Below are 23,426 nucleotides of genomic sequence, written 5' to 3'. Positions count from 1 at the left end.
AATGAGCTCAGTTACTAATTTTAAGTGTAATTAGGATGCATTTTTAAAACGATTTGCCTCAGTGGATTCCTATTCTACAGTTGTGAAAATCACAACGAAGCCAATATTCATTCAATATCTTTATATTAGAACAAGATCCTGATTAGAATCCTAGTGGTCCTCTTAAGAGTGAATAGAAGGATCGGGGCGCCTGGGTGGCGCAGTCGGTTAAGCGTCCGACTTCAGCCAGGTCACGATCTCGCGGTCCGTGAGTTCGAGCCCCGCATCGGGCTCTGGGCTGATGGCTCAGAGCCTGGAGCCTGTTTCCGATTCTGTGTCTCCCTCTCTCTCTGCCCCTCCCCCGTCCATGCTCTGTCTCTCTCTGTCCCAAAAATAAATAAAAACGTTGAAAAAAAATTTTTTTTAATAAAAAAAAAGTAAAATTAAATTAAAAAAAAGAGTGAATAGAAGGATCATTAATCGGTGCACCTGGGTGGCTCAGTCCGTTGAGCATACGACTTCAACTCAGGTCATGATCTCACAGTTCCTGAGTTCAAGCCCCATATCAGACTCTCTGCTGTCAGCGCAGAACCTGCCTCAGATCCTCTGTCCCCATCTCTCTCTGCACCTCCCCAGCTTGTGCTCTCTGTCTCAAAATGAAATAAACATTAAAAAAATAAGAAAGGTCATTAATCCATTAGCCTTAGATACAGAAATGTAAGAGCTGCATAGCCCTGGAATATAGTATATTAAAAATGCTGCCTTTGACATACTCTACATCAGTTTGCTATTCATTTATTCTTACATCTCTGTATTCATTGACCAATACAATGCACATCTATTAGTTAAATGTGACATTTGTAAACAGGTAGCTGGGAAGTTGAAAAATAAAATGGGGATAAGGAAAACGTACTGAAGTAGCAAGGGTAAATCTACTACTAGAAATTAATATTCAATCAAAAGTTCTTTATCTAATATAGACAGTCTCACATATTAAACAGCCATCATTTTGAGGAGCTTATAATGATAGAGTATGGGTAGAATGAGAGCAATATATTATTTTCTTTCTAACTTTTACCCCTTACTGTTCCCTGTACCTGGATAGTGTAAGTTGTGAAAGAGTCCCTAAATTAGGGGCATTCATATACTTCTTTAAGTATTGATCTTTCATTGACCAGAAATTATTCTTTGCACTGACTTGGGTTTACTGTAAAGAGAAAACAGTTAATGAAAAGGGATCGAGTATAAGATAACGATATTCAGGATTTGATAAATAAGCCAATTGGTCAACATAGTAAATGTTTACAGAGAAAGATCAGAGAGGTGATTTCTAAAAAAGTCAAACATTAATACACAAATGAGAATTTTAACTAAAGCATTTGAGCAATAACCTTTTATTTCTTTATGTTTATTTCTTTCTAACATCAGTAAATTATTAAATCATAGCGAAAGCTGTAACAATTTTTTTCAGGCTTTGAAAGACATTCTTACAGAGTTGATAACGTGATAGATTTTTCCCTGGATATATGTGCATAGCCACGTAGGCAAGGACTAGAAACACTATGGAGGCAGAGAAGAAATGCATGTGTAAACGTGTATTTATAAGTTAGTGTGACAAGTGAGGGAACATGAGGTAGTACAAATGCTACTTTCCAAACTCCTATTATTTTTTTCAAAGCCTGCAAACTGTTATTTGTATTTGACTTGAACCTGATGCTGAAATCTGAGCACATCCTTTAGAGCCCAAAGGAATTGGCATTTATAGAGCCCTACAGATGTGAAGGCTGAGAATTACTTTTGATCATTGATGGTGGGGGGAGGGGGACATTGTTTTTTGTTGTCAAGTTTATTTTGGATATCCAGGCATAATCACATATCCTGGCATAATTAAACATTTAAATAGTCATTTTTAAAAATCATGTGACTTTGTACTATTTCAGAAGTTTATAACAAAGCTACTGCTATTTAAAATCTATTATTCTGAAACGTTACAAATCAGAGAGAGTAAAGATCCATTTTAAGACAAGTTTTTTTAATAGTATTAAACTATTTGGATGAGCAGTTCAATGTGCTACTAATGGCAAGTAGTGGTACTCTGTGTGTGTGTGTGTGTGTGTGTGTGTGTGTGTGTGTGTGTGTGTGAGAGAGAGAGAGACAGAGAGACAGAGAGAGACAGAGAGAGAGAGAGAGAGAGAGAGAGAGACAGAGAGAGAGATTAATTTCTCCAGCTTCCCAAGGACTCATTTATTGTCCCTGGTAAGAAGCCCCCTGTGGTTTGGCAGGATGACTTCATCTTCCGCTAATAACCACATTCTATTTACTAGTGAAAGTGGACATTTTATTCTGCTATAAAAAAAAATCACCAGCATGGCAAGAAGAGAAATATCAAGTCCCCATGACATTCCTTAAAGAAAGAATAAAAGAAAATGAGACCTAATGAGGAATGGACAGTTACTGTGATGCTGCTACTTTATTCACTAGTCCTTAATTATTTCAGTTATTTTTATTGCACCTTTTCCTCATCCATAGAGTTCTTTTGTATCATTTGCAACCCAGTGAGGCCCCTCTCTGGAATTAGCTTCTGAGAGTTGATGTGGGAATTGTAACCCAAAAGCACCACCTTTGGATTCGTTAATGGGTGGGCTTCCTGTAGTTAGCTTGTACTAGGAAATTACCATTTTGCAAGGGCAGTGTAAATTTTGCATATCATTTTAATAGCAAGGCAGGTCAATCAAATTATAATTGGCTCCAATTAGCACTCCCATGAGCTATAGGATTCTTTAGCATCTCCTGGACTGCACTTAAAAGGAAAATGTTATTTACTGTCACTGAAGTCATAAAAATTGTCCATTATTCAGTGTAAGTGATGAGGAAGGTACAAACCTGGCGAGAGGAACTTGGCATATATTTAATGCATACACATTGCATCAAGCGTGGCATTGTGCAAAATGTGCAATTACAAAGCATTTTCTTTTTAGCTGCACAGGCAGGTCTTGGCGATGAAACTTGTAGTCATCCGCAGCATTTGAGTTTTGAGCTATTCTTAATTTTGCTTTCTAACATTTTCTGAGTCTTGAACTCCTTTGAAAAGCGTATTTTTTTATAATAGGAACAAGGTATCAGAAAAGAAATGCATTATATTCCCAAAGTCTCTCTTATCTTAGGATCTGACTCTGTCATTTGGGGGGTTTCTACTCAAGGTCCATCACTCTAGCAGAAAGTCCACATACAACCAAGGGGTTGCAGTGACTGTAGATGTGTCTGTGACATGAGAGGATTGTCCTGTCGTCATGAAACATTACCGTAACTGACCCATCCTGATTAGGTCAGGAAATTTTCTTAGGAAAATTTAAAGTCCTTTCTTTAACAATGCCATGCTTCCTTAGCACCTTGGCCAAAGGAAGAAGGTCAGTAAATGTCTTGCCAGTGTTTTCGCTCCTTGGTTCCCCTAAATCATTGCTGGACATTAGAGTTTGAGTGTCACTAAATTTGGCCCCCACCTTGCACATCCTCATCCTGAGATATCCTTGGAACAAGGAAACAAGGGTAGGGTCTGTCCACTGAAACAACATGAATTAAGGTTGGGAGAGTGTTGGTTCTTTGGGGAAAATTTAAAAAGTTCTTCATGAGAAAAAGGAAGAATGTATGCATCCAAGCAAAAATAAGGAATGGCCTCTCGAGGGCTCTCTCCATTTCTGCATCAACAGATATGGAGGAAAGAACTTCACTTTAACACCACATCAGCTTTAGCAACCATAGTACCGGGAAAGTGACGGAGGCACGTGTTAGAAGAGCTACCCTGGTGGAAGCATTAAAAATGAAGACAGAAGGGCACCTGGGTGGCACAGTCGGTTAAGCATCCGACTTCCGCTCAGGTCATGATCTCACTGTTTGTGAGTTCAAGCCCCGCACTGAGCTCTCTGCTGTCAGCACAGAGCCCGCTTCAAGTCCTCTGTCTCCCTCCCTCTGCTTCTCCCCCTCTCACGCTCTCTTTCTCTCTCTGAAAAATAAATGAACACCTTTGAAAAATGAAGACAGAGCCTTGTGGAGTCTTGATATGATGGAAGATGCAAGTGCCTGCTGAAAATATTTCTGTTTCTTAAGGAAAATGGTGGTCCACAAAATGCTGGTCACAGAGCACATCAGGAAACTGCATTATTTCCATTTCTGCAATGGAAATGACTCATGCGTGCTCCCAAAAGGCAGCAGGCTAAAGCAAGAGAGACAGGCATAGAAGATTTAGGAGACTAGCCTATGCTTTGTGAAGCTTCGTGTACTTAGGACATATGACAGCCTCATAAGGAAAAGAGGAGTAAAAGTAAAGTAAGTCAGGTAAAGATCACCAAACTCATAACTTGGTCTCAGGCTAACACTGACCTAGAACAGGTCAGCAAACTTTTTCTTAAAAGTTGAGTCAGATAAGTATTTTAGTCTTTATGAGCTGTATAGTCTCTGTTGCAGCTACTCAGCTTTGCTTCTGTAAGCATAAAAGCAGCCACAGATGATAAGAATTGGATGGGTGCAAGTCTGTTCCAAAATATTTAGTTGACAAAGCAGGCAGCAGGTTAGATTTGACCCCCTAGCTATACTTTGCTGACTCCTGGACAAGATTCAGCCCAGAAGTAAGAAAGGATAAAGGAATGTCATTTTTAGTTTTTGTTTTCTTCCCTGATCATTGTTCTCTTTATCTGAGGACCCTCACAAGTCACATTTATTAGTACCCTAAATCACAATGGATGAGGCAGACATTTACCGGCTAAGCAAGAAAGTATACCCTCAAACAACAACTTACAAAACAGCTTTTGAAAGACAACACACTGAAATGTTGGAAATGTCCATAGATACCTTCTGCTTTAAGGGTACAGATTTTTTTCAGTCCTTACTATTGATGTTTTCTTCTTTGAACCTTATATTATCTTCAGTTTTCTACATGGCTTTAGATCTTTGAATATGTACTCTCTCAGACCCTCCATCAGTGGGTGATATCTCTAAGCTCCATAGCAAAATTTCCATCCGAGTTGTATGAATCATGATAAAAATCTTGACTAACAGCCATCAAGTTCCCACAACCTTTTTTTTAATATGCCTTATTTTAAGTAGGTCAAACTTCCCAGTTGGCACCAGAGAAAATAGCCAAAGTTACTTTTACAATTTTGTTCAACTGCAATTTTGTTTGACAACTTCTTCTTGAAAATCCCCATACAAAGGATTAAATCTCCCTCATAATAGAATTTCATAATGGAACTAGAAATAAACCCTTAAATGTCAGTAGTATGTATATTAATGTATCTCCAGGTAAACACTAGAGTGACATATTTCCTGCTAAATTGACTGGCCTTATATTTAAGTGACCTGGGAAAGAATATGGCTGGAGGAGCGATGTCATTCATCACATACTACTTTTTTAGAAAGCAGTTTCAGGACTTCATTATCTTAATTTATGGCTCTGATTGGCAAAATCTCTTTTCTCTCTTCTAAAAAATAGTTCACATACCTAATATTAAAGTAGCATTGTTAATAGGAAGCCCAGAGGCCAAGTAGTTTGAGCATAATGTGTTTGTGATTTACACCACAGGTTGTGAAAGGTTTTGTAAAATCTAGTTCATTTGAGTATATAAAATTATCATTTTTAGTGTAGCTTTGTATTTATCATCATACATAAAATGATGTTGAAAAATCCCCGAAGAATGCTGATTTGATATATATTTTACTTTGCAGTGTACAATTAATCTTTATTGCAAATGCAGATTTTTATGATAAGTAAACTCTCATAGTATTACAGCAGGTATTTTTTTTTTACTTTATTCAGAATGCAGTAAATCACATAATTCTCTAATGTTTTCAATCAGAGTGATGCCATATATTTTAACACAGTTATGCAGGCAATAAATGAAATTGTGCAGATCTTCTCGCTAGGAGATAAAGGTTATGTATCATTCCATCTCAATAAGTAAGTCTATAAAGAAAGGTGGGTAGGTCCTCCAAAGTTCTGCTGTGCCTGTCATGACACTGTATTCCATATTAAGCCCAGATTTGATTTCTTTCCATGAGTTGTTAAGGGTCTGAATCTTTATATAAAACAACCGAACACGAATTCTTTTGTTTTGGGGTGGTTGTGGTTTGCTGTCTCTTTTGGAACACCCCACCCCTGCCATTGTATTGGTCTTACAATCATTTTGTATAACATACGATTCTTCCTTAGGCCTTCTCAGGCCAGGATTTCTCCACTTTTTTGTCTCTGATCATTTGTTTTTCTTTGGAAGTTTTGTGTCTACCACATAGCACTGCACCTGGACTTAATAAACACCTCTTTGTTAGCTATGATCGTTATTTCTGTTAGTTTCCTGTTGCTCGTGTGACGAATTACACAAATGCAGTGACTTAAAACACCACAGATTTACTGTCTTACAGTTCTGTAAGTCACAACAAGTCCAATACCAATACAGGTGTCACTGAGCTACAATCAGGTGCCAGATGTCGACAGGGCTGCTGAAGGCTCTGAAGGTTCTGGGGGGAGAATCCATTGCCTTGCCTTTTCCAGCTTCTGGAAGCCACCTGTTTTCCTTGACTCGTGGCTACTTCTTCCATCTTCAGATCAAGAGCATAGCAGCATCCTCAAATAGCTCTCTCTGGGTAAGACCCCTGCTTCTGAGGCCATAGTTCCTCTTCTCTGACCCTGCTGCTTCCCTCTTACAAGGACTCTAGTGATTACATTCTCCCCACCCCTGATAATCCAAGATAACATTCTCATCTCAGTGTCCTTAATTTAGTCACACCTGCACTGTTCCTCTAACCATGTCAAGTAACACATTCAAGATTTCATGGATTCGGGTGTTAACATATTCTGGGCGGCATTATTCTGCCCATCTTGCCATTGTTAGTCCCAAACCCTCTGGTAAGCGTATCTTTAAAGGTCTCATCCACCCTTTGGCCGTTCACTTCTAGGTTACCTGCCTGAGTCTCACAAGTGATTTCCAGTACAACCTCTTCCATACCTTGAGTGGCTCTTCTTCCCACTTTCCCGTTTCTCCCGTTTATCCCAGCTCACAACCTTACAGTTAGAGTTTTGTGCTGTTCACCAAAGATTGTTTTTATTCTTGATTTTCTGAGTATGTATCTGGGAGAAATAGTGGAGGAAGACCATTAATTTATTCTGGTTACCTTGTATTGTATTCCAATATGTAGGCTATATTATTGCACTTTTAATTGAAAAGTATACATACTGTGACTTTAGAATGTGAAGAAGGAGGAAATATTGTTGACAAGTATTTAAAATGGCTTTCTAGGGGCCACTGGATGGCTCAGTGGGTTGTGTCCAACTTCGGCTCAGGTCATGAGCTCATGGTTTGTGGGTTTGAGCCCCCGTGTCGAGTTCTCTGCTGACAGCTCAGAGCATGGAGCCTGCTTAGGTTTCCGTGTCTCCCTCTCTCCCTGCCCCTGTCCCCTCTCTCTCAAAAATGAATAAACCAAAAAAAATTCAACAATAAAATTAAATTAAAATATTTTTCTATAGTGTATAATATACAGAGCGCATATTGTCCATGTGACCATGTGAAGATCACATACATGATGTCCGTTTGGTGATGGTTTACAAATATAAAGCATTTGTAGCTCAAGAGCTACTAGTATGCCAGTCGAAGATAGACCCTCACATTTGCCTGATGATACAAATTCTCAAAGGAGAATACAGGAGTACTTATTTCCACAAAACAGCAGCTTTTCTCCATGGGATTCTCAAATTAAGAATGATAGTTTAAGATTTCTGCTCAGGAGATGAAGGTTCTACAGTTTCTTCTCTATTTGGTGAGGTCTCAGGATGGGCTTACAGTGTTCTCCTCTGGGATGCTGATTTATCTGGGCTTGTCTGGAGGGTAGTTACTAAGAATCAGTTACGTCAGTTTGTAAATTTGAAGAGCCTGAAGGTCTTAGACAGTTATTGAAAAGGAAAGTCAGTTAAAGAGGCTATTTCCTTCAGGTCTAAAGGAAGGGGCAATTGGTAATACAGAGGAGAGTCTGTTACTCCGTTTCGGCAACACCATGTACATTCAAGTCTTCTGAGAAGCAAACCCCAAGGTGGGATTAGAGGATCAAACTTGTTATTAAAAAAAATCTGGAGGAAATGCCTGTGGAGGATAAACAGGGAGGGAGCAGAAATTGGTGGAAGGGAGAGTCAAGTCCAATATCTGTGAGCAAAGAGAGGAAAAGACAAGTCACATAGGAAGAAAGCCAGACTGCCTCACAGCTCTGAGAACAGTGTGGCCATTATCTGATGGGGCATCTCCAACCAGAGTTGCCTTTGGGGACATTTGGTACCAGGGCGGGGAGCAGGGGGGTGGGGGCGGAATGGGCAAGCATCAGCACAGTGGAGTTCATCAGTTAGTTGGAAGTAGCCCCCGCACTCTTGTGCCGGTGGGTGGTTACCACCAGTTAATTGTGTTTCCTGCAGTAAGTTCTCCTGAGGTGAGACCTAAGTGGGACACCTCCATGTTCACCACAATCCACCCCTCAACTCTCCTTGCTCATTTTGGGAACAGCCTTCAAATGATTTTGATTTTGACTTTCTTCTCTTCTGTCATTTGTTGCTAGATCACACCACAATATCTGTATTCAGTATATTAATAGTACAGTATTGAAGTCAATGATAATGATTTGGGATTAAAAGAAATAATACAAGTGTAGCCTTGTAACATTTCAGTCAAAATTACATATGTTAGAGTTGTTCCAAATTTTGCATCTGGTTACTGATCATATATTCTCCTTGCTACATAATATTTCTTATATGAATTTACATGATTTTCGGTTTTCCAACTCTAAATCTGAGTTCTTTCCACCAACCATTCTTACTTTAGTAGAAACTGGTTTAACAAGGTTGACTTCTTGTCCTTAATACCAAGCTGAGGTCTATTATGTTGGGGAGCAGTGGAAGTTTCGCACTCCCTGGATACAAGGGCCATATTTAAATAAGAAATAAAAGGCAGAGGGACAATTCTATGAATTTCATGAGTAGAACACTTTGAAAAGCAGAGGAGATGGCTTTGTCTTCTTTAAATGAGGTGATGTTACAGGGGTTAAAGGATTATGGGGTGGTAGATGCTTAGAGTAGTAGGAAGAGCCTAAAGAAGTAAGGCTTCCACAGCAGTCAATTTCAGCAATTGCAGAACTGATTCAGCCAACCTGACCAGCATTCTCCAGCTCTATGCTTTATTTAGTACTATTGTTGTTGTTTTTTAATTTTTTTATGTTTATTCATTTTTGAAAGACAGACACAGAGCACAAGCAGGGGTGGGGCAGAGAGAGAGGGGGACACAGAATCCGAAGCAGGCTCCAGGCTCTGAGCTGTCAGCACAGAGCCCCATGTGGGGCTCGATCTCATGAACCGTGAGATCATGACCTGAGCCCAAGCCGGAAGCTCAACAGACTGAGCCACCCGGCGCCCCTATTTAGTACTATTGTAAGAGAAAAAGCACTATCGATGTAGGCATGAGGCCAACTGTGGAGTGGATGTTTGAGACCCATTTTTTTTTTCAAAGTCTGACAAACAACCTAAGGTTCACAACCTATCACATGACTGTTTGGAATTTTATGAAACACTCTACTGAAATGATACAGCATGATGTGAAGATCGATTCAAGGTTAAAAATCAGTGTTTCTTAACATGTGCATGATATGCCATTGATTTGCTAACCTTTGGAATCATGAAATATTTGCATTTCCTTTGAAGGCAGAAGAGAGTCACTTGTGTCTCATTTCCACCAGGTATTTACCATGATCTCTCCCCGACTTGCTTTTCACATGCTCCTCACTTCATTTGGAGTGCTTTTATCCCTGCTGTCAGAATATCGTTGTGTCCTTGAAGACCTCTTCTTCAGTCATGAGAGACTGTCACCTCTTCTTCCTCTGAAAGCCAGAGTAACTCTCACCCAGCCCTTTTACATTATCTCATTGTTATTTGTAAACGGACTTAGTGTCCCTTTCTACAAAATGCAAAGATCCTTCATCCCGGAATTATGCCTTGAATGTATTTTGAACTCGTTATTCACTAAATTGATTTTGATTACATGTTTTCAGAAAATTCTTTTGAAAAGACATTGCAATAATGAACCACTGCAATAATGTTGATAAAATCATAAAAAATGATAGGACCATGGAAAGAAGGAATCAAAGAAGTCAACTGCCGTAACTGTGCTTAAGTAACAACTTGCCTGTGAAAAATATGGGCATCTAGAACAATGCAGCATCATATTACTTACCCTCATTATCACAGAGTAAAAAACATTAGTTTCTTGGGAGAAAGTTGGTTTACCTTGACCCTAAAAGTCAAGAAAACTCTCATATTAGACTTTACAGAGGAGATAGGAGCATAATTGTATCCTTAATTAACTCAATAAATGTTTATTGAGGACTATTAAGTGTCTCTGGATGTTTCATTTTGGTAATTGGGCGGGGGTGGGCAGTCAGGATAAGAGTTGACATCAGTGTTTACCCAGTGGTGGGAGGGTGGTTACGTAAATAGACCATTACATATACAGCAGTAAGTGTTTTAACTGATAGAAACTTAGCGTTGCTCTATCAAGGAGAACCTACCATGAGACAAGGATGAAGGAAGGCTTCTCTGTAGAGGTGGTTCCTTATGTTTGGCACCAACCTTTGAAAACCATGTGGAAGTTGTTGTGGGAGAATGGGGTTTAGTGTTAAAAGGGGGGAGGACAAAGAGTGGACAGAGAACAAGGATACTGCAGGCTCTCAGAACAGCAGGTGCCAAGACCCAGGGCTCAGACTTGAAGCAGGGGCTTAACCATGCGGAGTCTCTTATTCAGGTTAAGAAATGTGGCATTGTTCCCAGGAGCTCCAGGGAATTGCAGGTAAGTGTTATATCACAAACTGACATGATGAGGTTGGTAAATTTGAAAGATCATAGAATATGCGGTGTGGAGATACAAATTAAAAAGGAGAAGGACTGAAACCAGAGAAACTTGTCAGGAGGTGTCTGGAGTAGCGATAATGATGATGGTAGTAATATTGCTTCTGCAAGGATGCTAATCAGCACTGTCCTCCACTGTAATGCAGACTGACTGCAGAATCAGTTCACAGAAATGTCTCTCTTCATGACCTGCGATAGAACCACTCACCATTACTTTGTCATAGAGGTGGTTTTGTGTACATATTTTTAGTATACTGTGGAAAACTTGCCTTAATGATGGGATTTCTTTTCTCCAAAAATTTTATAAGAACTATCATATGCTTGGATCTTCAATGAATATCCATCATTTGTTGAAGAAGATAGCCGGAGATTTGTCTCTCAAGAAACAGGCCACCTGTATATTGCCAAGGTCGAGCCATCCGATGTGGGTAATTACACGTGTGTGGTGACCAGTACGGTGACGAACACCAGAGTGCTGGGCTCCCCAACTCCTTTGGTGCTACGTTCTGACGGTAGGAAATATTTCAAGGTGTGCAATTCTAAATGTAAATATTGTGAATCCGAGCAAAAAAAAATGGGAAAAAGTGAAAAGTATACCATGAAGAATTATTTCGCTTTGCGCTGAACAAAAAATATGAGTACAGTGATGAAGAAAGATCATTTCATTGACCATAGGTCCCTGTACCTAATCCTTACCCAGGACCAGCTTTATTGTTTTCGAGGACCAGTGCAAAATAAATATGATGGACCCAGTGTTCAGAAATTATTAGGAATTTCAAGATGGTGACGGGAGAGCATTCAACTAAGCTTGAGGTTTTTCTCAGCCTAGGTTCAGGTTACATTGTCATGAAGTCACCTGTCCCGATTTTGGCCACCGTGAGCTTCTTTAAGCTCTGGATGTATTTTTATAGTATATAAAGCATCTCTTAATTTAAAAAAAAATATGCACTAGATTCCCAAAACATATTCATTTTGTAACTAAAAGTCCATTCTCTTTGATGAACCTCTCCCCATTTCCCTGCCACCAGCAGCATAGTGATGATAGTTAATAATACTGTATTGTATTCTTGAAATCTGCTACAAGAGTAGACCTGAGGTGTTGTCACCACAGAATATTAAGAAATTAAAAATGGTATCTGTGTGAGGTGCTAGATGTGTTAACTTGATTTGAGATAATCATTTAACAATGTATATGTATATTAAATCATCACATTGTACATAGTAAAAAATATCAGGTTGTACATGCAGCCTAAATATATATAATCTCTGTTTGCTAATCATACCTTAGTAAAGCTGAAAAGAAAATAAATGTGTTTTCTCTACCCCTTCATGGCTGTTTCAAGGGAACACATGAGATTTAGAGGAATCAGATTTGTAACCCTGTGTAACTGCCCCACTTACACAAAACCATATCTGATACAGCACAATGTCATGACCACATATTACCTAAACATTTCTTTCCAGTCAGTTATAATTGAATTTGACCTTTCTCATTTATGAAGTTACTGTTTCTTGTCTCCAGGGTGCCATTTAAGAAGTTTAAGATTGGTTTCTTTGCTACCAGGGTACCATTAAGTAAATTCCCTCCCATAATTTTTGCTCCTTAGGATATTTCAAGAAGTCATAATACATTGTATATTTCAGTTTGACCAGAAATGTCCAGATTAAATACAGAATAAAAAAGCCTCCCATTTTATACAAGGTAAAAAGCATAATGGCTTTCTCGGAACCACTCTGTAAACGGTAATTTATGAATCATGGAATCCAAGGTCCCTGATGTTTAATAATGTTGTGTGTTTGGCCCACTTAGCTCTGCTTTTAAAAGTTCCTAATGAATGGCTAGTGGGTAATTTAAATCATTAGAGAAACTGGTTCAAAATGGATAAAAAGAAAGTTTTATTTAAGAAAAATGGGACAGTTCCACAGGAAACATTGAAACTATTAACTTTATATGGTGGATTTACAGGTGTGATGGGTGAATATGAACCAAAAATAGAAGTGCAGTTTCCAGAAACTCTTCCAGTGGCTAAAGGTGCAACTGTGAAATTGGAATGTTTTGCTCTTGGAAAGTAAGTTTTATAACATTTACTACAGGGTGCTGAAGTATTAGTTTTCTGAAAGAGATCAAGATAGTTTTTGACAGACTCTTCTTTTCCTTATTTATTTTCTAAAATTTTCTTTCATTTAGAAGCAAAGGAAAAATAAAATATAAGGAGAATGCACATATATAATTTAGGCTGAAACCATAAAGGCAATTTGCAGACAATGACTATGCCTGCCTAATTTCATGAACTAGATTGGTGTTATTTTTCTTTTGCTTGTTCATTTGTTGTATTTTAATACAATGGATATGTGTTCAGCTTTTTCTCTAAATCATGATTTAACTCAAGAAAATGCAGAATTTATTTTATTAAAATAGCAACTGAGATTAAGCCTTGTATCAGGTATATGTGATTAACAATTGGAGATGTTCTGCATTTGAAAACGGGTGCCTTTTTGCTCCATCCTAACAAAAGCTTTATTTTGTCAAGCCTAACATGCATCCAGATATCTGTTTAAAGTAGCAAATAATGGGGCGCCTGGGTGGCTCAGTTGGTTAAGCGTCCGACTTCCGCTCAGGTCATGATTTCACGGTTTGTGAGTTGGAGCCCTGCGTCGGACTCTGTGCTGACAGCTCAGAGCCTGGAGCCTCCTTGGGATTCTGTGTCTCCTCTCTCTGCCCCTCCCCTGCTCATGCTCTATCTCTCTCTGTCTCTCAATAACAAACATTAAAAAAAAATTTTTTTAATAAGAATAAAATAGCAAATAACTTGACAATTTTCTTCTTAGTCCTGTACCTCAGATTAATTGGAGGAGAAGTGATGGACTGCCCTTTTCCAGTAAAATTAAACTGAGGAAATTCAATGGTGTGCTTGAAATCCCCAACTTCCAACAGGAAGATACCGGTTCCTATGAATGCGTTGCTGAGAATTCACGAGGAAGAAATGTCGCCAGAGGGCGTCTCACTTATTATGGTGAGGTTCTACTTTGGGCTAATTGGATTTTTAGCTTTTGTTCTCTCAAATGTTGTTGGGCGGTGGGAAATTATGGCAGAATCCCAATGTCCACTTGTTCAGTCCTGCATTTTGTTAAATGGCGATAAATATTTGTCATAGGAGGAATTAAAAACAGTAACATTTTGCCGTGAAATCAGAAGCGTGATTGTCTTCTTTTTGCATTTTAAAATGATTCCTACAGTAGTGAAATATTATCCTTTTTTTCTATGAGTAATGTTTCATGCATTGAATCATAGCAAGGAGCGATCTCCTCTGTATCTGTCCTCTCCCCTAGAAAATGTGATTTTGTATCTTTCTTTCTGATCTTCACTAAGGAGAAAGAAACTGTTGATGGTGAAAACTTGCAATTACTGCATTTGACAAACCACATGAACTCAGACTCTTGAGTTCTTCAGTGTTTTCCTATCCCTTCCAATAATGTAACTGTGCTGTTTGCCGCCTTTAATTCATAATGACATTTATTTGATATACTGTTTGGTTGGGGTAAGGAAAGGATTATAGCATTATCTTAATTTAGAGTCTGTTGGTAGGAAAATTAAATTATCTTTTTTTTCCAAAATTTGTTTTCAAATCTTTTTTATTACAAAATACATTAGGTTTTTTTGATGAAAGCATGATTTAGAAAGTATAAATATATGATTTTATAAAATGTCCTGTAGTTTATGTAATTTATGTAAAGATGTATGCTCAATGAATATATACTTGAATTTAATCATCAGAAACATGGTAAAACTAGTGGGAATTGACCACTTGTGTGAAAGGCAAATTGCATTGTATTCTTTTTATCTTAGAAAGTGGCAATGGAAACAGGCTATACACGTAAATGTTTCAGGGAGGAAAATGTTTGCAAAGACAAATATTAAAATTAGAGGGCTTTTTCTGACCTCCCTCAGAAAAATTTGCATTGTCTCTGAGTAGACTGACACCTCTTCAACCATTTTAACATTTTGGGATCTGTCAGAAACAACATGGAGGCCTGGTTTAATATTCTGAGTCATTCTGTGTTGTAACTCTTGTTATGTGATTAGATTAGAATGCACAGGACCAAGTTAATGTTACCCAGGTGTCAAGGTCTACATGCTGGTGGGATGATGTAAAGGTGGGTTGGTGAACACTTAAGCCATGGGGCTGTACAGATCACTCACAGAAAGTCCTTTTTTCTCATAGAAGAGAGCTTCAAAGGAGAAGCTTACTTACTCCTTTCTGAGAAACCATTACCTGACCCAGGGTAAGAGGTGACCATTACAAGAAAACACAAAATCAGAACACCTGCGTGGCTCAGTCAGTTGAGCATCTGACTCTTGGTTTCAGCTTAGGTCGTGATCTCCTGGTTCATGAGTTTGAGTCCCACAAGGGGCTCTGTGCTGACAGCAGGGAACCTGCTTGGGATTCACTCTCTCCCTCTCTCTCTCTCTCTCTCTGCCCTTCCTCTCTCTCTCTCTCTCTCTCTCTCTCTCTCTCTCTCTCTCTCTCTCACACACACACACACACACACACACACACACACACAATAAATAAATAAACATTAAAAAAAAAGAAAACTCGAATATTCCAACTGTCGTAATGTTTCAGCAGCAATGTTTGAGCTATCTGGAACAGCAGCCCTACCTAAATAAACAATTATATGCCTCATGGGGCAAGAAATCCAAAGCTAAGCTAGTATTCATGTACCATATAATCAGGCCCTTGGTCAGTTTCTCTATGATTTGTTTCTGCTCTTCTCTGTCTTTTCCCTTTCTCTGCATGTTGCTCTCCAGTATAGTCACACAGTGTTTGCCCGCAGTAACCACAGCATCAATCTTGTTCATCCTTACTGTCTCCAGAACATTGTGCAAATCTGGTTTCAAATCTCATTGCCCGAAAGTTCATTCCTCAACCAATCCTTAGCAAGGAGAATTGGCTTAAAACAACTTAAGGGCCTCTGTTTGGAACAGGGAATATGGTCAGATATTCCTGAATTTTATGGACAGTGTGAGGCAATGGAAGAGAGGATAGTTCAGTGAGAAATGGGGGTTATTTTATAAATAAAGAAAGGAGGAAATAGATGCACACCAGACAACAAACATCATCCACTCTACTGACTAGAGAAGGTAGAATCCTGCTGTAGTCCATTGGGTAGGTAATACGATATATTCCTAAGAAATATATCAGAAATTAATGAGATGGGGTGTTTGATGAAAGTTACTCTACACTTCTGGCTTAAGAGTAGTGTATTCAATCCGTGCCATGAAGTTCTCTGGTTATCCACTCTAATATTTCACGTAAAAAATGGCCGGATAGAATATTTGGATTTAATATGATAGAATAAGGGGGGAAATCACCATTAACATGGCAGTTGTAATCTCAAAATTGGCTTCAGTCCAGCAAATTATCCTCCCATTTGGAGAAGAAGAACAGTAGTATTGAGAAGCCAGTGCAGTTTTTTTGCTAGAAACTTGAATCTCAGTCAAGGGCTCATGTGTGAGTCTCTTTGTGGTCTTATCCCAAAAAATGCTTGTAATTCCTGAAAGAAGAAAAATATGCTTTAGTATAAATAGAGTGAAGTGATTTTGCACTGAACTACACTTCAGACTGGGAAAGTCATTTATTTAATAATAATAATAATAATAATAATATTAATAAGGTAAAATGCAGACCAGTATGTTTTCTCTAAGAGCTAAATAGCTGTATTTTCATTTCAATTTCTTTGATTAAAAAAAAGCAATTTTATGAGATACAAATACAAAGACAAATCTTCCCATGGTTACAATTAAATAGAAATAGATACACTGTTTCTCCATATGGAGAATGCACATGTGAATCACATTGTAGACATCACATACATAATGCAATGTGAAACCAGTAAGACATCTCACCTCCCAGTTTTGGGTCTAAGATGCAAACTGAGACTTGGCTGAATAGATTGTGTATATTGAGAGGCTTTAGTTTTAACTGGTATGTTGCTTTCATCTGTAGAGAGAATTTTCCAAATATCTTCTAAAATGTAACAGAAAATGATAAATCCATTTGATGCTGCTGATTTGCATACATAATTTAAGGTTGCACGAGCTCCTTCTTTTTCATAATAAGTCATATGATTCAAATTGAACCGATTTATCCATCTTTCCCTGCTTTCATTTTAATTCACACAGAGGTTCATAAGATGTTCATCGGTTTGTATTTAATTAAAAGTTATTTCTAATTTGAAGAACGTATTTTTTTCCTCAGCTATAGAAGTTTCTCTTCTACGGATGTTAATTCTTAGTGTATAATTAAGACTAGTATCTGCTGTCATTCATGTATTAAGTTGTCATCAATTGTGACCTCATGATTCACAAATGCACTTGGAAAGGAGTATGTTTTGTGTACCTGCATTACCATCTACTGCTAATAACCCATCTGAGGAAATAGAATACGGTGCCCAGAATTTTGAAAACAGAGAAAACATAATGAGTTTGGCTTAGGAAGTGACAGATTGCATCATCCATCCTCAAATCTAGAAACATTTCCCATATCCACTTAGTAAATAGGGAATTAAATGTAATTTTAGCCACTATGCTCACATTAATCCGTTGCTCACAGTGTTTATATCCATTTGTGTAAAGCATTTATTTTTTACTTGCTGGGTGGTCTGATTTTTTTTTCTTTCATTGCAGCAAAGCCTCATTGGGTTCAGCTCATAAGAGATGTAGAAATAGCAGTGGAGGACAGTCTTTTTTGGGAATGCCGGGCAAGTGGTAAGCCCAAACCTTCCTACCGATGGTTGAAAAATGGAGAAGCCCTTGTGCTCGAGGTAAGGTAATGAGCCCGGTTAATCCTCCCTCTCTTCATTTGACATTAAATAAATGCCTTCCTCGTACCTAGTGCCAAAGTAGACTCGAGTTTGCAAGCATTCATTCACACCTTAAGAAGTGCCAAAGGGTTCTGGGGCGCCTGGGTGGCGCAGTCGGTTAAGCGTCCGACTTCAGCCGGGTCATGATCTCGCGGTCCGTGAGTTCGAGCCCCGCGTCAGGCTCTGGGCTGATGACTCAGAGCCTGGAGCCTGTTTCCGATTCTGTGTCTCCCTCTCTCTCTGCCCCTCCCCCGTTCATGCTCTGTCTCTCTCTGTCCCAAAAATAAATAAACTTTGAAAACAAAAAATTTTTAAAAAAAGAAGTGTCAAAGGGGATAAAATATAAAATCAAGTACCCAATCTGCCAAGAAGAAAATATTTTCAACATTGAATATCATTGGGAAAAAGGTGATTTTGTGAATTTAGTCTAACTATGGTATAGTTTTTTTGTTTGTTTCTTTTGTTTTGTTTTGTTTTTTGCTTTTGAAATTAGGGAAGGCCTTACTTCGATCAAACATGGAATATAATTTGCTTTTCCCTGTCTGACAACCTGGTATGGCCTCTGGAGAATAATTGTTATGTGGTTACCTTCTTACATGCATACTTATTTTCTCAATCACTTTCTTTCTTAAGCCATGTAATTTTTGTTCTTTTAAAAAATTGTGTACTATGTCAATTATATTCCTTCCAATTTCTATATATAACCTGTCATACTACCTAAAAACCCTTAATAAATGTGTTTCCCGGAACTCTTTTTAATGCACAGAATTTATAATGTGTTTGATTTGTGTGATTAAAAAAATGGTGAAAACCTTTCCAGTTGACGGCATGGAAACATGATACATTTTTTAAAGTCTGCAACTTTAGCCACGGGGAAAAATAAAATGGCTGCAATATTGTACCTCTTTCTTTGTTATTTATTTTACCAATAGACATTTGGACTGAAGGGTGTTTATTAGTATTACAACTGTGTGGCTGTTATGTTAAATCAGTCACAAATTTTTAAATAAGGAAAAGTTAAAATTTCAAGTCAGATTGCACAATCCTCTGAGGAAAAATGAAGGAGGTTTGTGTATGACTGAAATAATAGTGGTTTTCATTTTTCTTTTCAAATGATGTATACATTTATATGCAAGACATTTTTGTTATCACCTAGGAGAGAATACAGATAGAAAATGGTGCCCTTACAATATCAAACCTAAATGTGACTGATTCTGGCATGTTCCAGTGCATAGCAGAAAACAAACATGGGCTCATCTATTCCAGTGCTGAACTTAAGGTTATAGGTAAGACTAAGCTTCTCTTGGCATATTTTTTTTCTTAAATCCTCCCTTTTTGCTAGAATAAGAAGTATTTACTTCTCATATTACATTCCTATTGTTATAATATCATTCAGGGGTTTTAACCAGAGAATATACTTTAATGATTTCTAAAGGAAAGTCACAGTTGTAGGTGGCCTAAGCCTCAAAAGTTGAAGTAGGGCAACAGTAAGGAACAGTGTCAACCTAAGACATCCTTATGCAACTCTAATATTTTAAATGGAGCAATGCCTTTTAAGAGAATAAGTAAATTTGGTGCGTTTTGTTGTTGTTGCTGTTGTTGTTACTGGGCCAGAAAAGTAAATACTGGAATTCAAAACAATCATATGTTGTTCCAAAAGGAGCTGCCTTTGGTTTGAATAACCCTGCTAGAGGCCCCAAACACTGGGCATACTGAAGTTTTCATTTAAAAGGCTCAACCATTTGAGATTCTGAATTATTTTCTTCTTGCACTTTAAGTATATGACAAGACAGAAAATGTTATATGTTGTATTGTGTTTAGGGCAGTTATCCAGAAAAACACTTTGTAAGTTGCAAATCCCTGAAAATCATCCAAAAAATTGTCAGGGCATAGCATAGTTACGACATAAATAAGAGAGAAAGTAGAAGGGAAATTTATCGCTACATGTAATTAAAATATAGATTTGGATCTGAACAGAATTTGATCCTGGCAGGACTCGAGCATCATCACCATCATCAGGCTCTCTATGGTGTTCCCCAACACATTCAGTTTCCAGGAGCACAGTCAATACAGTGGAAAATACATGGCTTTCTGAATTGCTCACATAGAAGTCACAGTCCCACATGTCATTGGCCTTGTGTACCTGATTTGGGCCACATACCCATGGCTGGTCCGATCCAGTATGGCCCAAAGGTTGTAAGCACCTGCTAACTCAGCAGTCCTTAGCTGGGGATGATTTTGCCCCCAGGAAATCTTTGGAAATGTCAGGAGACATTTTTGGTTGTCACAGTGTTGGTGATACATAGGGGAAAAGGGAACCAGTGTGTGTTACGGGCATCTTGTGAGTATAGGCCAGAAAGGCTACCCACAAATAATCCTACAATGTAAATATCCTACAGCGCTCATGACAGCCTCTCACAACAAATAATTATTCAGCCCAAAATGTCAGGTGCCGCACTGACATTACTGGAAGCAGTTCTCTCATCCTTCATGCCTGGTGGTTAGAAATGCATTCTCTGCGTAGGAGGCCTGATGTCTGGGAAGGGCAGATCATCAGCTGAAAATCTGGCTACTGTTATCCTTGACAGGGAAGGTGGGGTATTATAACAAAAAGAGAGTAGAATTTGTACACAGTCTTAAGTTGAAGCACTACTATCTCTTGTATTAAATTAGCCTTATGAGTGATAGTTTATTCATCTTAAAATGGATGATTTCCTACCCAAAATGCTATATGAGGCTTTTGTATGGGAAAAATACTTTTAGTCAAAAGTGTCCTTTTAAGATCTTAATTTTTAAGGCCAACAACCCCTTGATAACGTATCTTCTTTATCCACACTCTTATATAGAATCACACAATATAATTCATTATATGATCTCCACTTACGAGAAAAATAAATTATATTCACTCGGGTTTGCTATAAGGCAGAGTATTAGACATTAGGAGAAATGCACTATGTTTAGTTAACTTTTTCTACATTTGCAATAAAAGACTGATTTGCTGATTAACCTATCATTTCATTCAAAGATACATTATTATGTATCTTGAACGTTCAGGTGTTGTTTCGGGATCAACATTCTGTTCGTTATCAGCAGACATAATGTTCTCTACATGTTATCATATTTAATGTGATACTTGAACATTAATATAATAATGCAGATTATAGGGGCGCCTGGGTGGCTCAGTCGGTTGAGCGTCCAACTTCGCTCAGGTCACGATCTCATGGTCCGTGAGTTCGAGCCCCACATCAGGCTCTGTGCTGACAGCTCAGAGCCTGGAGCCTGCTTCAGATTCTGTGTCCCCCTCTCTCTCTGGCCCTCCCCCCATTCATGCTCTGTCTCTGTCTCAAAAATAAATAAATGTTAAAAAATATTTTTAAAAAAATAATGCAGATTATAGATTTCTCCAACTCAGAAGTTAAACATAAGCATATGAAAATTTTATAATGGATGTTGATCAGTTTTATGCAAGACGATAATAATTCAGTATACTCAGCCTTCCTTCTAAAAACATTTACTGAGCACCTAAGTGCCAGGCACTGTGCCACATGCTGGGTCTTAGAGATCACAAGGGACAATGAGCCTATTGTTGTCTGCATGGAACTAACTTTCTGTGATAAATGTTTTTCATTTTGATACGCTCATGATTGAGCTATTTTAAAACTTAATGGTGAAGTTTAGAAATTTCTACATAAAAAATTATCCCAAGATTTAGAACTTCTAGGAACATACAATGATAGGAATTACTTTTTGAGCTTTGAAATCCTGTGAGTGGTGCCCACTCAATTAAGTAAATCAAGTACTGACATCTGTGTGCCAGGAAACTTTGAATGTAGTTATAACCCATGCGCCTGGGTGACTCAGTTGGTTGAGCATCTGACTTTGCCTCGGGCCATGACCTTGCGATTCGGGAGTTCCAGCCCCTTGCCTGGCTCTGTGCTGACAGCTCAGACCCTGGAGCCTGCTTTGGATTCTCTCTCTCTCTCTCTCTCTCTCTCTCTCTCTCTCTTTGACCCTCCCCTGCTCACACTCTGTCTCTCTCTAAAAAATAAATCCACCTTAAAGAAAAATTTTAAGTAGTTGTAACCAATATTAGAATGTATGTTAACCCAACTAAAATTTAAATTAAAAAATAAATAAAAGTCATTATGAAGTCAACCTTTGAACCTACAGGTATTTTAAAATGTTAAATTAAAAGTAAATTTTCATTCTCTCTTTCTTCCCTTTCAGCTTCTGCTCCCGATTTTTCAAAGACTCCAATGAAAAAGTTGCTTCAAGTGCAAGTGGGCAGCATGGTCAGCTTGGATTGTAAACCTAGAGCCTCTCCCAAAGCACTCCGTTCATGGAAGAGAGGAGATGTGATCGTGCAGGAGAATGAAAGGTATTTTATTGTCCGAAATAATGGTGATGTACTCTTGTTACTTTCCATAGTGATGTCAAAGTGGATTCTTAGTATGAAATGAGAAGCAGCAGCATTTCAGTAGAATATGAGGTGTTGAAGAACCAAGACAGTGGTAACTTTGAGCCTGTAATACTTTCTTTTTTTTATTTTAAAAAATTTTTTTAACGTTTATTTATTTTTGAGACAGAGACAGAGCATGAACGGGGGAGGGTCAGAGAGAGAGAGACACAAAATCTGAAACAGGCTCCAGGCTCTGAGCTGTCAGCACAGAGCCCGACGCGGAGCTTGAACTCACGGACCGCGAGATCATGACCTGAGTGAAGTCGGACGCTTAACCGACCGAGCCACCCAGGCGCCCCGAGTCTGTAATACTTTCATGAAGATAGTAATCAATTTTTGAAATCGGAAAGGGGTTGGATATATCATCTAGCTTCTTCCTACATAGAATACCTTATTTTATCAAGGATTTTCTCCTCAGTCACCTGGTAAGACTCAAAAGTAGAATGATGAAAGGTCTGTCCTAGACTCAGATGAGCCAACATCCCAGGACAAAGTAGACAAGACATAATGAGAGCATATGCCAAATAAATACCAATATTGCCATTTCCCTGTATTGAAATAACTTCTCATTCCTGGTTTTAGTTTAGACAAAGGCTTGCTTGGTTTCCTGACTATTGTAATAATGAAGAGGAAGAATGAGACTTAAAGGTATCACTTATAGAGCGGACTGACTGCCCAGGTTCAAATCTTCATTCAGCCTTTTACTTCCTCAGTGTAAAGCTTTCCATTTGGTGTCTCATTTTCTCATTTTTAATGAAGATGATAATTAGTATGTTATGAGGCTTGTTAGCTAGATGAAATGCATAAATATCTATACAGCACTTAGGTCATTACCTGTCAGTGAGTAAGTGTAAGTATTGGCTATTATTATTATTTATTGAGTACTTAACTGCATGCCAGGTATTATGCTCAGAGCTTGTGATAGGTAGAATATTGACCCCAAAGATGTCCGTGTCCTTTTCCTGTAAACCTATGATTGTGTTACATAGATGACCAAAGGTAATTAAAGTTGAAGATAGAATAAAGGTTGGTAAGCAGATGACTTTAAAATTTGAAGTTTATCCTGGATTATGTGTGTAGGTTCAAAGTAATCACCTGAATACTTGTAAGAGGAAGAGGAAGGCAAAAGAGTTTGTCAGAAACATATGATAATCAAAGATAAGGCAGGAGAGATTTCACACTTCAGAGGGACTTCAGTTG

General features: G+C 38.3%; 1 protein-coding gene across 3 annotated transcripts in view; it reads left to right on the top strand.

Annotated features, from left to right (window-relative positions):
- Positions 1-23,426, top strand: part of CNTN3 (contactin 3) — a 343,356-nt gene that overhangs the window by 231,796 nt on the left and 88,134 nt on the right. For all 3 annotated transcript variants that reach the window (XM_047851060.1, XM_047851057.1, XM_047851058.1), the window contains 6 exons: positions 11,209-11,412; positions 12,867-12,969; positions 13,730-13,914; positions 17,592-17,728; positions 18,924-19,053; positions 21,995-22,145. In XM_047851060.1, coding sequence (XP_047707016.1) covers positions 11,209-11,412; positions 12,867-12,969; positions 13,730-13,914; positions 17,592-17,728; positions 18,924-19,053; positions 21,995-22,145 — 910 coding nt within the window. The remainder of the gene's footprint in view (positions 1-11,208; positions 11,413-12,866; positions 12,970-13,729; positions 13,915-17,591; positions 17,729-18,923; positions 19,054-21,994; positions 22,146-23,426) is intronic.

Source organism: Prionailurus viverrinus, chromosome A2 (genome assembly GCF_022837055.1).
Source record: "Prionailurus viverrinus isolate Anna chromosome A2, UM_Priviv_1.0, whole genome shotgun sequence".
Taxonomy (NCBI): Eukaryota; Metazoa; Chordata; class Mammalia; order Carnivora; family Felidae; genus Prionailurus; species Prionailurus viverrinus.
This window is presented reverse-complemented; position numbering and strand designations above follow the sequence as displayed.